Source organism: Trachypithecus francoisi, unplaced genomic scaffold (genome assembly GCF_009764315.1).
Source record: "Trachypithecus francoisi isolate TF-2019V2 unplaced genomic scaffold, Tfra_2.0 Lachesis_group0, whole genome shotgun sequence".
Classification (NCBI taxonomy): Eukaryota; Metazoa; Chordata; class Mammalia; order Primates; family Cercopithecidae; genus Trachypithecus; species Trachypithecus francoisi.
In genome coordinates this window covers 155,861,407-155,875,211 of record NW_022681453.1, presented here as the reverse complement: position 1 = coordinate 155,875,211, position 13,805 = coordinate 155,861,407, and the positions used below count along the sequence as shown (strand labels likewise).

The window sequence follows — 13,805 nt, the reverse complement described above, 5'->3', positions numbered from 1 at the left end:
TGATAACCATGGGATGATTTCAGAGAACGTGGCTTCCTCATCTTTCGAGGAAAACACACACACACAAACACATACACACACACACACACGCAAATCTTCATAAAGTTGTGATGGTTTATAAGATACTTATGCAAAGTGTTTTTTTTTCTTTTTTTTTTTTTTTGAGACAGAGTCTCACTCTGTCACCCAGGCTGGAGTGCAGTGGCATGATCTCGGCTCACTGCAACCTCCACCTCCCGGGTTCAAGCAATTCTCCTGCCTCAGCCTCTTCAGTAACTGGGATTACAGGCACATGCCACCACGCCTGGCTAATTTTTGTGTTTTTAGTGGGGACAGGGTTTCACCATGTTGGTCAGGCTGGTCTCAAACTCCTGACCTCGTTATCCCAAAGTGCTGAGATTACGGGCATGAGCTACCGTGCCTGGCTGCAGAGTTTTTATTAGCACAATTTCTGGCTTATGTAAGCATTCAGTGCATGTTTGGTAATTATCAGTACATGAAATGAATGTGTTGAGCACTTGTTGTGTAGGGTTGTATGCTCAGTTTAATCTTAGTATTTAAGCTGTGGTTCTAATATTTTGGTGAGAATTTGGCATTTTCAATTAATTACTTATGAATTGTTTGGTTTTTGTTTGTATTTTTTGCTTGCTTTTTGTCTTTAAAACTGAGCATTTGCCTCTGTCAGTAAGGTAATGTTCTCAAGTAAATGGTTTCAGAAAAACAATATGGTAACAAGCCTCAAGATAATAACAACTACAAATATTTCAGCCCTTTACAATATAAGTAAAATAATTTTACCTATTTGTTTATAACTTGTGGTAGAAGCCAACATGGGATGTTTTAATTTTTTCTCCCATCTTGCTAAAGGAATGTAATCAAAAAGGAAATTCATTAATTTAAATATCTGAAGCGCTTAATGTTCAGCACCTGCCTAGGGAATACAAATTAATTGTATTCTTATTCAAAGGCAGCTTATAATTGTTGTTCATTAGAACCAAATTATTGACTTTTTCCCAAAGCCACTGCTGTTAACCTCTGAATAGTTCATTTCTGATGGATAGCTGTGCTACAAGTTAAATGCCTCTTCTGTGATACTTCTACTGCATTCAGAGTTAGAATATTCCAACCTCACTTCATTTAAACTGAGATAATGTGTTAATCTTATGTTTCATTTTGAACATTTTTCCCTTTTTATTATGGAAAATTCTGAAGTATAAAGAATACAACATGTGCCCAGCACCTAGCCTCAAAATGTGTCTGTCCATCATTAGGTTGTTTATTTTTAAAACTATTTGGTAGGTTTTTGTTTTATATTTTTAATAGCTGGCTTACCATCTGTATTTGTCAGTTAGTTTTCTTTGACTGTTAAATTGACTGAACCTCCGAAAAGCGAATTGTCAAAATCTTCACTCTCAAGATAAGTGATATTATTTGGTTTTCGATTTTTTAATAAAATCTTAAAGTTAAATAATTTTTCATGTAAAGCTTTAAACTCCAAGCAAAAACTTATTTTCTGCTGTCTTATTCCAGTTTAACTTACATGTGTAGAGCTGGAGCAATTCGGACAGATGATAACTGTATTGTATTAAAGGTAAGCTAATTAATTATCTTTAAAATGTGAAAATTATCCAGTTATGTGTTAAATATCAGTATTGATATTCATATTTCATTTTACACATTTATCATTATGGTATGTGTGCATGGCATAGAATAATATTAAAAGACCATGCTTTCTTTTCATTGGATGTCATACAGTTTTTAAAAATTGATTTTAGATGTGTTTTGAAAGTCAGCGTGAAATAATTCTTTCATTGTCACAGCCTTTTCATTTTATGGTAATTAGGAGGATGTGGAAATTGTAAAAGTGTACAATTCACGTGAAATAGAAAATATATTTTGTTCTTGATTGTCATTAAATTTGTATTACAGTTTTAGAGGCAGTTTGCTATTTTTGCAGAAAAAGACTATATCATTCTCATAGCTGATAATCAAAAGGCATAATGAAAGACAATAAGTAGATAACACATGAAAACAAGCATTGTCATTGTGATATGTCATATACAACTTGAATTTAGAAAAACCTAGAGAAAAGACCAGCCCTAAAATCCTAAAACCTGGGATTCTGGTTTTAGCACTTCCACCTCTGACTGGACATCCTTTATTCTTTTGATGCCTCAGACTCCAGATTATGAAAATTGAAGCAATGATTCCTGCTCATCTATGCCACAGGGTTACTGTGAGGATGACAATATATTAAATACATTAAAATATTAGCTATAAAAAATTAAGTATAAATAAACTGATCATGTGTCATTTGATAAATAGGAGATCTCACATTATGATTGTCCAAAAGGTGATCCCAAGGATAAAAGAGCACAAAGAAAACTAATATTTGCTTTAGTCTTTGAGGAAGACAATTAATTTAATGAGATCTGAACACTCCCTAAGTAGACAACTCTGCATAGAGTGCCACGGCCTTCCATAGCAATTATCTTGATTTATTTACTTCTTTAACCTTCCTCTTTTTCTGCATTGGTAAAATGTTAGTAGTATACTCTTCACATAGTAGTCATGAGCATTAAATAAAATAATTCATGAATTTATGGTATCAATAAATATTAGTAACTAGTAATGTTAGGGAAAAAAGAATAGGGCCTTCCCCTTGGAAACCTAGGGTTGAATTGTAAAGCTTCTGCTACCCTAATAGGAAATTAGTAGTGAACGATAAAGTGCCAAGCTCTGTGGTAAAAGATTTAATAGAAACTTACATATAAAAGAGCAAAGCACAGTTGCCTGCAGTATTTGAGGAAGACTTTCTGTAATAATAACATTTCAATTTCTACTTCTACATTGTCGTTTCAAGTGGATCCATCAGGCTTAGAAATAGTAAATGTCATTCGACACCAGCCTGGTCAACCTGGTGAATCCCCGTCTCTACTAAAAATACAAAAATTAGCCGGGTGTGGTGGTGAGCGCCTGTAATCCCAGCTACTCAGAAGGCTGAGGAAGGGGAATTGCTTGAATCCAGGAGACAGAGGTTGCAGTGAGCCGAGATCGCGCCATTGCACTCCAGCCTGGGTGACAGAGCAAGACTCCGTCTCAAAAAAAAAAAAAAAAAGGAAAAAGAAATAGTAAATGTCTGGAATATTTTTATTGAGAACCTAATGTAGATAAGTTACCAAAACCATTGCCAAGATTTTTGAGGGACCTCAGAAGTAAAATTGGACTCGTGGATACCACTACTAATTCCAGCAAGTTCTTGGGAGAAAACCTAGCAACTGTGAATGATACGTTTCACTCACATTATAGTAGAACTGGTGGAATCTGAGTAATGGTAAGATCACTGCAGTTTTAAAGCTGTATTTTGTTTTGGCAACTGTAGGTGTGACTCCCCAAACCAAAAAATAAACCGTATTACTCACTGATGAAGAGATAGCATACTTTTCCTAAGGCAAAATCATTCCTGATTAAACTGCTGGGTCTCTTTTAGGTAAATAAAGAAATAGATGGGGCAGAACCATCAGACATGATTTGTTAGGGATTCTTAAATGTCTTTTACAAAGTTGTACAATAGAACTTGTCTTACCGGTCCCAAAAGCCTAATTAGAATTTGTTTTAATATACTTTGATGTGTGAGTAGAGTTTAATGTGCCAGTACAAATGATTAATCTGTACTGAATTTTGCTTGTTTTTGCGCTTAAAAAAAATCTTTTATGCTCTGGAAGTCAGTAAAGGAAATATTTGATCACAAACATTACTCCTGATAAAAGCTATTGAGTTGATTCAGTCACTATATGCTTAAGCTTTTACCTTTACCAAAAAGCAAATAATTAATCTCACTACCTTTCAGACATTACCTTGTTTGGTTCGAATGTGCAGTAAGGAGAGATTACTAGAGGAGAGAGTTGAAGGAGCTGAGACACTTGCCTATCTGATTGAACCAGATGTTGAGCTACAGAGAATCGCTAGCATAACTGATCACCTCATTGCCATGCTTGCTGATTATTTCAAGTATCCCAGCTCAGTGAGTGCCATCACTGATATTAAAAGGGTATGTTATTTTCCTTTTTTAGCAACTCAAGGGAGATTTTTTAGTTTTTCTTATTGTTCACAGTTTTGAACCAATTGATAACTACAGTTCAAAGCCCTTTTAAATAAAGGATCTTTTATCTTTGTTAACATAGATAATATTGCTTTGTAAGTTTTTGAATCCAAGTTGTTTAATGTTTATTGTCAGGAAGTTTTTACTGAGTAGATAAGCAGTAAAGAAAATTGCATCCTGACTCCCAACTACACCTCAAAAGTAGTGGATTCTCCAAGCTGGGTATTGACATAACTGTATAGTCTTATTCTTGGTCATGGAATCATCTCTGTTTTTATATTCTCATTCTTTAGGTCAGGAGTAATCTTTTTGTTACAGGAGACTAAGTTGTCCCATGTTACTTTCCATCACAGTCTTTCTGTTTTGTTGCCTTTCCTTATCTTTTTTTTCCAGTTTCATACTGTGCTTTGGACCTGCTAGTGGTAACTAAAGCATCATTTAATCTCGAATTTGGGACCAAAAAGTCCAAATTGTGCTTTTTCTGAAAAACCTAAGTTCCTTAGAATACATAGATACTTATTTTGACTTGTTGCGTCTCGGTCTATTTGCCTTATCCATTTCTTTAAGCATAGGCCATGAACATTCTGTAAGAGAAAGTTTATTCAAGGAGGTCGTGGTAGAAGGAACATTGCCTCTTAATTAGTAACCATTATGTTTCATGAATGTAACTGTATTTTTCATGCCAGTGGTTCCAATGGTAGCTATTCTTTTGACCTCTCCCTTATGCTTTTGAATTTCAAAAAACCCCATCTGGTAGGCAGTTGTTCATTTGGCATTTAACATTGAAAATAAAGCAGACTATTAAGGGTATATCTTTACTCTCTTAAGAAGAGCCTAAAATAACCTTCATTGGTATTTGCGTTAGTAATGTACTCTACCCTCTGGGTATTAAATTTATGTGTCTGCTTTTCTTTCAGTAGTGGTGTTTTTCCAGTAGAAGTGATTGGTTACATACATTTAACCAGTTGCCTTGTCTGTTTTCCTTCTGGTCGTTTTTTCACACTGACACTGTATCTCACCAATACAAAGATGCATGAGTAACCCTTAACTACTGCCTCATGAACACCCTGAGTTGACCACCCAGGAAGGCAAATAAAATGTCTTGATGGCCATGAGAGTAAGGAAACATAATTTTGAGAACATGTAGCCTATGCATATGCAAATCATTTACCTAGTACGTAGATTATCCCTTCTATTAGTTTTTCCATTTCATTTCCATCAGTAAAACTGTAATAACAATAATCCTTAAAAATGACTTCCTAATACCAAACTTAAGTAATAGTTTGTTTTGTCATCTTTATTTTTGATGATGGATTATCCAAAGGTTTCTGACCCCAAAAGTATAGACACTAGACCCAGAAAGAGAAATCTTCACATATTAATAAATTTGGGATTTTCATGATATATTAGTTCAAGTCAGTATTATATCTTAATTTATGACTAGAACGTAGTTAAGACTTTTAGATACTTTTAGAACTTATCAAAGTGAGTATTCTGTATTGGGAAGTTGTTCCTATAATCCATCAGTGTCTGCTTTGAACAAAAGTTTTGGAGCTATTAAGAATTGCCTTCAGAGCCACCCCAAATTATATATATAATATGTAAAAAATATATATATAGTCTTTTGCTTTTTGTGGAATTTTTTGTTACCTATATTATATTACCCAACTGAATTTCTCCATCTTCACGCACAGTCAGTGACAACTAAAATTCTCCTCATTGATCAAGCTATACCACTGTCGGTGTTTTCTAGCTGATAATACCAGTTAGCTCTTTAGGAAGTTTCAAAAGAGGATCTCAGAATGTTATGAACAACACCTACATCATCGAATGAGTGAACCTTTCCAAAGTAACTTCTTTGGGGAAAGTGGTATTCATTTGGATGATTACGTTGAGGCTTTTAGTTACGAGATTATTTATATTATTGGTAGACTTTGTATAGTTACTTGGTCATAGTCAGTCATTGAAAGTATCCTGAAAATATGCTTCTGTTTTACTTTTACAGTAGTTTGGTGATCAGGTTTATAGAACAGTTGATAATTAGTTATGCATGTTTAAAGATAACATTATTTACTTCATGCTGATAATTTTGATGATGTTCTTGAAAAAACCCATACCCAACATAAATCTCAGATAACTGTAATAGATGGTAATGGTTACCATAGTATATAGTTTGTTAAGCGTTTTCACAATGGGTTCTCTTTTTCTAAAAGCTTTTTATTTTTTTAATTTTTATTTATTTATTTGTGAAGTGGAGTCTTGCTCTGTTGCCCAGGCTAGAGTGCAGTGGCATGATCTCGGGCTCACTACAACCTCTGCCGCCTGGGTTCACGCCATTCTCCCATCTCAGCCTCCCTAGTAGCTGGGACTGCAGGCATCCGCCACCACGCCTGGCTCATTTTTTTGTATTTTTAGTAGAGACGGGGTTTTACCGTGTTAGCCAGGATGGTCTTGATCTCCTGACCTTGTGATCTGCCCGACTCGGCCTCCCCAAGTGCTGGGATTACAGGCATGAGCCACCGCGTCCAGCCTCTAAAAGCTTTTTAAATGCCAAAATTAGGCCAGCACTACTCTTAATATTTCAGAAAGTTAGAGAAAACCTCCTAAAGACATTGTTGTGATATCATTCAGGTTATCAGCTGTAGTCCGGGGGCTAGAGAAGTCTAGGTGTGCCTTCTTTTGAAGGAGAACATTTCAAAGAGCTGCTGCAAGCAAGCGTTAGTGCCACTAAAGCTACCATTTAGGAACACTGAATTTTTCAGTCAGAGATTCACAATAGTTTTTCATATATCAGTGTCAAATGTAGTGTTCACTTTTAGATAGAAGCATACTGTGTGCATTTTAGGTCACATTGATACAAACACTGCAAGGTCTCAGTCCTATGTGAACAGAATCCAAAAATAACTGGGAAATGTAGTTAATGACTGGGAAATTCACTAAAATCTAAAAGTTGTTAACTTTTTTTTCCTTCAAGTCAGTTAGTGTTATTGAAAGTTTAATTTATGGACTGAGTTGGAACATATCCTTTTTTTCCCCATAGCTTGATCATGATTTAAAACATGCTCACGAACTCCGCCAGGCTGCATTCAAGCTCTATGCCTCTCTTGGAGCAAATGATGAAGACATCCGGAAGAAGGTGAGTCTGGGAGAGGGGCGTCCCCCAGTCCTGACAGCCAGCAGGCAGGGAGTGACGTCAACCTGAAAGTCGTGGTGAAGAGCACTAACAGTGACTGTTTGAATATATTAAAGCAGAGTGACTAAAGGCATAATTGAAGAATGAATGGGACCCGGATTTGGGGGGTTGTTTGTTTGTTTTTAGAACAGAGTGGCATGGCCGTGCTGGAATGACAAATAACTGGCGTGCATTTTTTGTGTCATTAATATGAATTATTATGTTGCACATTTTTGCATGTGTTCTGATAAAAATCAATTCTAGCACTGTGAAGCTTCAGACACCTTGAAAGTCCTAACATTAGAATTGTAAATGTTATTTATGGAAATACCTTCCAATGCTATTGAGAAATTCAAATCTCTATTGTATATTGTTCTTTGATATGTGGCTTAGTTTTATGTTTTGATTTTTTTTGCTACTGTGCAAGTTTAATGTGAATAAAATCTTTGTGGAATGATGATTTTATGTTTAGTGAGTGGTCATCTGAATTTTCCAGCTCCCCAGAAAATGTATGCACTGGTATAGCACCCTTATGTTACTAAAGCCTAGTCTTACACTGAACTCATGTTCTTGATGAGAATACTTCTTGATGAGGAGTATAGTGGTAAGTAAGCTCTGACTTGGCTGTCTCCACAAACCAAAAAGCTGGAACTTACCGCTCAAAAACATATATAACCTAATAAATTCTACACAAGGCTTTCAGGACCATCCAAGAGCAAAACCACATGTTCTGTCTTGAGGAGCCATAGCAGAAAGAGCAGATTACTCATTATTTACTGAACATGATGATTTATTAAATCTGCCCATCTGCGTTAGTATTTTAAGGAGCACTGTGAGAGAAATCACAAAGTATTAGAGTTTATCATGATTCAGATAAGTTCTTCAGGCCTGTAGAAAGAGGAGTATGGAACAACCTTACATTTGTTGAAATAACTTGAAAAGGAACCACTTCCTGAAGAAACTGAAGTAATAGCAATAAGATTCGATGTGTGAGTAGCTTTGATTTAAAGTCAATGCACAAAGCACAATTAATAAATTGAATGTTTCCATGTACCTCACTTTATTTCAGTTAAGATATTTTGACTTGAAGTGTTTTTAGTATATCCCTATGAAAATCATTTTTGGTACATCTAAGTTTTCATTTATAAACTTTTATTTCAAAGCAAACATACTAATGATATGATACAAATATGATTTATGGATGTTGATGCTAATGTTCAGTTTAGGTATGTGGTATATTGCAAGGAGAGAGGCTTTTATAACAATAGATTTGAACATTTTTAAAAAATTGGACTATATAACTTAAATACACAATTATTTGGTTTGGGATGGTTATTAGGGCCCATTAGAAACAGAAGTATTTTACCCATTCTTAAAACTCTAAAAAGCCATCTCATGGACTGAAAGGTAGATAGACAGATAGACCACAATGGGAAATAGGATGTCCATTTGTACTTCTTTGTACTTTTTTGTTAATAAACTGTTGTTTTGGAATTAATGGCTTAATTTGTGATATCATGTTCTAGAAATATTTGCAACATGACAGTCTAATCAGTAGTCTATTAAAACTTGTATTCATAATGTGTATAATTTCCTGGTAAGGCTAACTCCTGATCATTTCTGTAGAAAGATGACAAATAAAGAAAAAGTTATAATTATTAATTATAGTTTTTTGTGTGGTAAAGCAAAGATACTGTGATATGTAATGGGGATTACATAGCATTTTAAGGAAGATATTTAATTTCTGGGAAATTAAGTGTTTGAATAATTTATAGTTCATAGTAACTACTAAAGAGAGAAATTGTAAAATGGAAACTATAAAGTAATTTTGTGATAAAATCTACTTGAAGACTGGCCATAGGAGTGGAAACATTTTATTTTCAGTGTATAAAAAATGATAAATGGTAACACTTTTGAGTGCATTTCTATTTCCTTTTTTGTTGTTGAAATAATTATTTGAGTAGATTTTTGTTTACTTTCTCCATGAAATATTTATTTCTTATTTATACTTATGTCTTATGAACTTGACTGTATTTTTTGTGTAGATCCTTAAAGTACAATGTTTATTGTTTGATTTTTTTAAATGCGATATTTATGCTTGCCAAGATGGAATTTCAGTTAACTGAGTCAGTAAGTAGAGAAACTGAATTAATGAGTGGAGAATCTCTGAAAGAAATTTAAGGGACTGTAGATCTACTTCCCCAATCCCTACTTCTCCCCGTCAAAAACCAACAAAAAGTTTGTTTCAGGAGAAAAACATGAAATGTTCAGTTGGTCTGCCATTTAAATTAAAATTGGGAACATAATTCAATACGTTCGGCAAATAATATGTATCCTAGTGCCCTATTATGGCCAGTTAAGGAAAGGCAGAATGAAGAAGAGAAAATAAGAGCGAAGTAGAGACAATGAGAGGTATACACAGTAGTAAAGGAGAAGGACACTGGCCTCTCTGCATACAATTGTGTCTCTTTTACTGCTTCTAAAGATGTCTAAAGGTCTGCTGTGTTTTCATTTCTTGATACCTTCTCTTTGGGCCAGAGAAAATTAAGCTGACAATGGAATGTGACCCGTAGATCAGAGATTTAGCGCCCCTGCTTTGAAGCAGTGTTGGTGTATTCCCACTAAAATAAACCAACTGTATAACATTCCCTGGAACTTAATAAACACTCAGTAAATATTTGTTGAATAAATATAGAAATGAAAATGCAGAAATCATACACAGAGTGACATTTTCTTTAATTTGTTTGGACCTTTATCCTGTGTAGAGCAAAATTGGTATTCTAATTCTGAGTGTTGCATCCTTTATTACTCTATGGCATACTTGAAAATTTCTTAATTTATTGTGGCGTCCTGTCAGCTAGAGTGAAGGAGGGTGGTGCTGGTGGAAAGAGTTGTGCAGGGGAGAGTGAAAAATACTGCCATTGACTGTGACATGAAGAGGGAGAAGAAGCCCCAGAAAAGATGGAGGATCACTGAGCCTGGCAACAGTTGTGACCTGGCCATGTTAAGCTTAGAAGAATTCAAGTTACCTGTAATAGTTGATCCTGACTCTGAATGGATTTTGGTTAGAGAGAGTAAGAGCATAGTCAGGAATCGAGAGCTCAGTGAAGAAGGGTCCAGAACACATTAGCAGTAACTGCAGTGACAGCAGTGCCAAGTAAAAATTAGCTGTTACCTCTGCCAAAGGGAAAATCTAGTTTCTAATGATAACCTTTACCATATATTAATGCTGATTAGGAAACAGAAGTCCAGTTAATGGAACATTAAAAATGGAAGAAGTTAAGATACGAAGCAAAATAGATCAACAAACTATTTCAAGTACTGGCATCCCCAGTCAATGGTTAAGTCACAAGAGGCAGCAGTGGCAAACAATCCTGTAATTTTGAGATAGATTCTTCTATGACAATTAATTGCTGTTATGAAGACCATCACTTGATTAGGACCTATCGATCACCAATTAGGTTGGAAGTTGAAAAAGGATTATCTCTCTCTTACTCGTCAAGTAACGAGTAGAACTTGTTAGAAATGTTAGTGAAAATTAAGGGAAATTAGAAGTAAAGTGTGAATTAAAATTCAAGGAAATTGGTATACTAACCAGGATGTTGGTTTTATTTTTGATAAAAGTAAACATATTTCAAATGTTAAGCACGTATTGTAACCTTCATTCCCCTGGGGCACCTGACTAATGGAGCCTTGGAGAAAGTTTTCTGCTTAAATTTGAATACTTCTGTTTTAGCTGGAGATTTCTTTTGAGGAACTAGAATGTAAGCTCCATGAGGGCAGGGATTTATTTGTGTTTTGTTCATTAACGTATTCCTAGCATCTACAACACTGTCTGTGCATAGTTGACAATAAATAATTGATGAATTGAATGAATGAAAAAAATGAACACACAGACAAGTGGATGAATGAGCAATATTGCATTATTAAGCACCCATTGTCTTATATGCTCCTGTCTGCATTAGGAACTTTCCTAACCTCACTAGCATTTCTGTGCGTAAGGACAGGAAATTTGAAATAGAGAAAATATACATCTGGTCATATAGTCGGGTTTCACTATTATACTTAGCATAGAGAAAAATGCAGGAAATTCCCATTTTTTCAAGAGGCAGGCAGTCCTGAGGGCTTGTCTTCCACTTGCTTGGCTATAGATCAAAGAAAACATGCTTTATGGTATTGTACTTGCTTCATTTCAAAATAATTTTGACCATTATTTTATCTTTCTAAATGTGTGACTTTTTTAAAGTTTGTATCATTCACACATGTGAATCTGGACCAAGTTTTCTAAGGATAAAAGTATGGTTTGGTTTATAGAAATTAACCTTTCAGGAATCAACCTGTTTGTAAGGTTATATATATTGATATAAAATATTTTTCCAGTTAGTATCTGATTTTTAAGATCAGTTATTCAATTCTGCATAGACTGATTGAACTACCTGTATTGTGTAATATTGCCCACTGGGTGGAGAGAAGGAGGCAGGCAGGGAGGGGAGACAAAGATCAAGAAGGCATAGCCTTAAAACTCAGCATTTATAACAAAACCTCAATAAGTCAGAGAAAAGTAAGGAATGAATGACCAGTAAGAATTTGCTGAGGGCTCAGAAGTATTTAGAACCAATTAAAATGGACGTGTTTATCCATGGAGCTATCCTTGAGTCAATTTGGAATTTAATAGCTTAATTTTTGGTTATTTTAAATACTTTCTAAATGGTTTTCGTTTTACATTTTCAAGAATTGAAAACATGAACTCTTAAGTTTTTGTTCCTTGAAGGAAAACAAAATTGTCCAATCACAGTGGCTTTATATGACATGTGAAGAAAGCCAAGAGTGACATTAAAAAAATTTTTTTTTGAGAAGTATAGGCAGAAGAAAAAAAGAAAAGGAAAGCAAAGAACAAGAATTTGTCTTCTATCCTCTTTTTCCTAGCAAAGGAAGTTACGACTGCAGATCATTGTAGATATGTGATACAATATACTTAAAATATTTAGCACAGTGTCTACCACATAATAGGTGCTCAATAAATGGAAGCATTTATTAGGATATCTAAATAATTCATTGGGAGATTAAAAATTATATTTTTAAGTATATTAAAAGATGACCAACATTGAGGTGTAAATAAGAGGTTGCAATGAAGAAAGTGATTTTATGCTATAAGTTACTAAAACTTTATTCCAGTAAAAGAAGTTATGTTTTAGAAACATAGGCTCTTTCTGTAGAGTATTTCTTGATAACAAAATGTCTTGTTTATAATTTTATTATAAAATTTAAAATACTAATTTTTAAAATTATTTTCATAGCATGCCCTCCAAAGTGTATTAATAATTGGTTAAAATCTTAGATAATAGATGTCTCAAGTAAGGAGGCCAAAATCTACCTAACTTTGATGACCTAAGTATTAATACTCATGGTTGTCATAGATGTCATTTCTTCAGAGTCATCATTCGTATAAAACCATATCCCAAAAATATATGTTCACATTTTGAACCAATGTAATTTTTTCTGTATTTTCAATGCTGTAAGATTTTAAAGCATAGTTGTAAATTTAGGTCAATCTTTCTTAATATCTTTCTGTTTTCTCTAAAGATTGCTGGCTGGGCATAGTGGCTCATGCCTGTAATTCTAGTATTTTGGGAGACTTAGGTGGGAGGATTGCTTTAGCTCAGGAGTTCGATACCAGCTTGGGGCAACATAGCGAAACTCCATCTCTACCAAAAAAAAGCAAAAATTATCCAGGCGTGGTGCCATGCGCCTGTGGTCCCAGCTACTTGGAAGGCTGAGGTGGAAGGTTCACTTGAGCCCGGAAGGTCGAGGCTGCAGTGAGCCGTGATCACAGCGTCACACCACTGTACCATTGTACCACTGCACCACTACACTACAGCCTAGGTGACAGAGGGAAACACTGTCTCAAAAAAAAAAAAAAAAAAAAAATTGCTGAGCATCCATTCACTTTGAATATTTTTATTTATTACTAGTTGATCTTCTGGGTAACAGTATAAATGTACCATGAATTTATATTGTTAAATATTTTACGAAGTTTAATGATTCGAAATGGGCATTTAAAAGGCACAGCATCAAAATTTTTAATTTTTCTCTACCATGAAATCAGGCAGATGCAAGGGATTATTTCTGAACCTTAGCCTGCATGTTGAAACAAACACCTTGTACATTTTGAAGGTTTTCCATGGTACCACAGAAGTAGCACCCTTCAGGACTTGGCTCTGCTACTGAATAGCAACAAATTCATTCGGAATTCATAATTCCTTGCCTCAAACTGTGGTTAAGTTGTTAGTTACCTTCTTAAAGCAAATCCACCAAAGAATTTTATGTGAACCTTGCAACATTCATTCACAATGGTAAGTATTTTTAAAGAAATTACCATGACAGGACCAGGTTTTGCCACTTGTCCACAGTATTGAGACCTTTGGCCTTCAACATATTGAAAGAAGCAAACCTGGGAGTGATAATGCTATGTATATAATAGAGGTATTTATAAAATAATGAATTTTTATTTCATAGTTTCATTAAATGGAG

The 13,805-nt window shown here is 34.7% G+C and overlaps 1 protein-coding gene across 8 annotated transcripts in view; it reads left to right on the top strand.

Annotated features, from left to right (window-relative positions):
* ARMC8 (armadillo repeat containing 8) overlaps window positions 1-13,805 on the top strand; it is a 117,487-nt gene that overhangs the window by 54,306 nt on the left and 49,376 nt on the right. For 7 of the 8 annotated variants that reach the window (XM_033212541.1, XM_033212537.1, XM_033212534.1 and 4 more), the window contains 3 exons: window positions 1,531-1,591; window positions 3,851-4,051; window positions 7,143-7,238. In XM_033212541.1, coding sequence (XP_033068432.1) covers window positions 1,531-1,591; window positions 3,851-4,051; window positions 7,143-7,238 — 358 coding nt within the window. The remainder of the gene's footprint in view (window positions 1-1,530; window positions 1,592-3,850; window positions 4,052-7,142; window positions 7,239-13,805) is intronic. The other variant, XM_033212540.1, reaches the window with a different exon arrangement.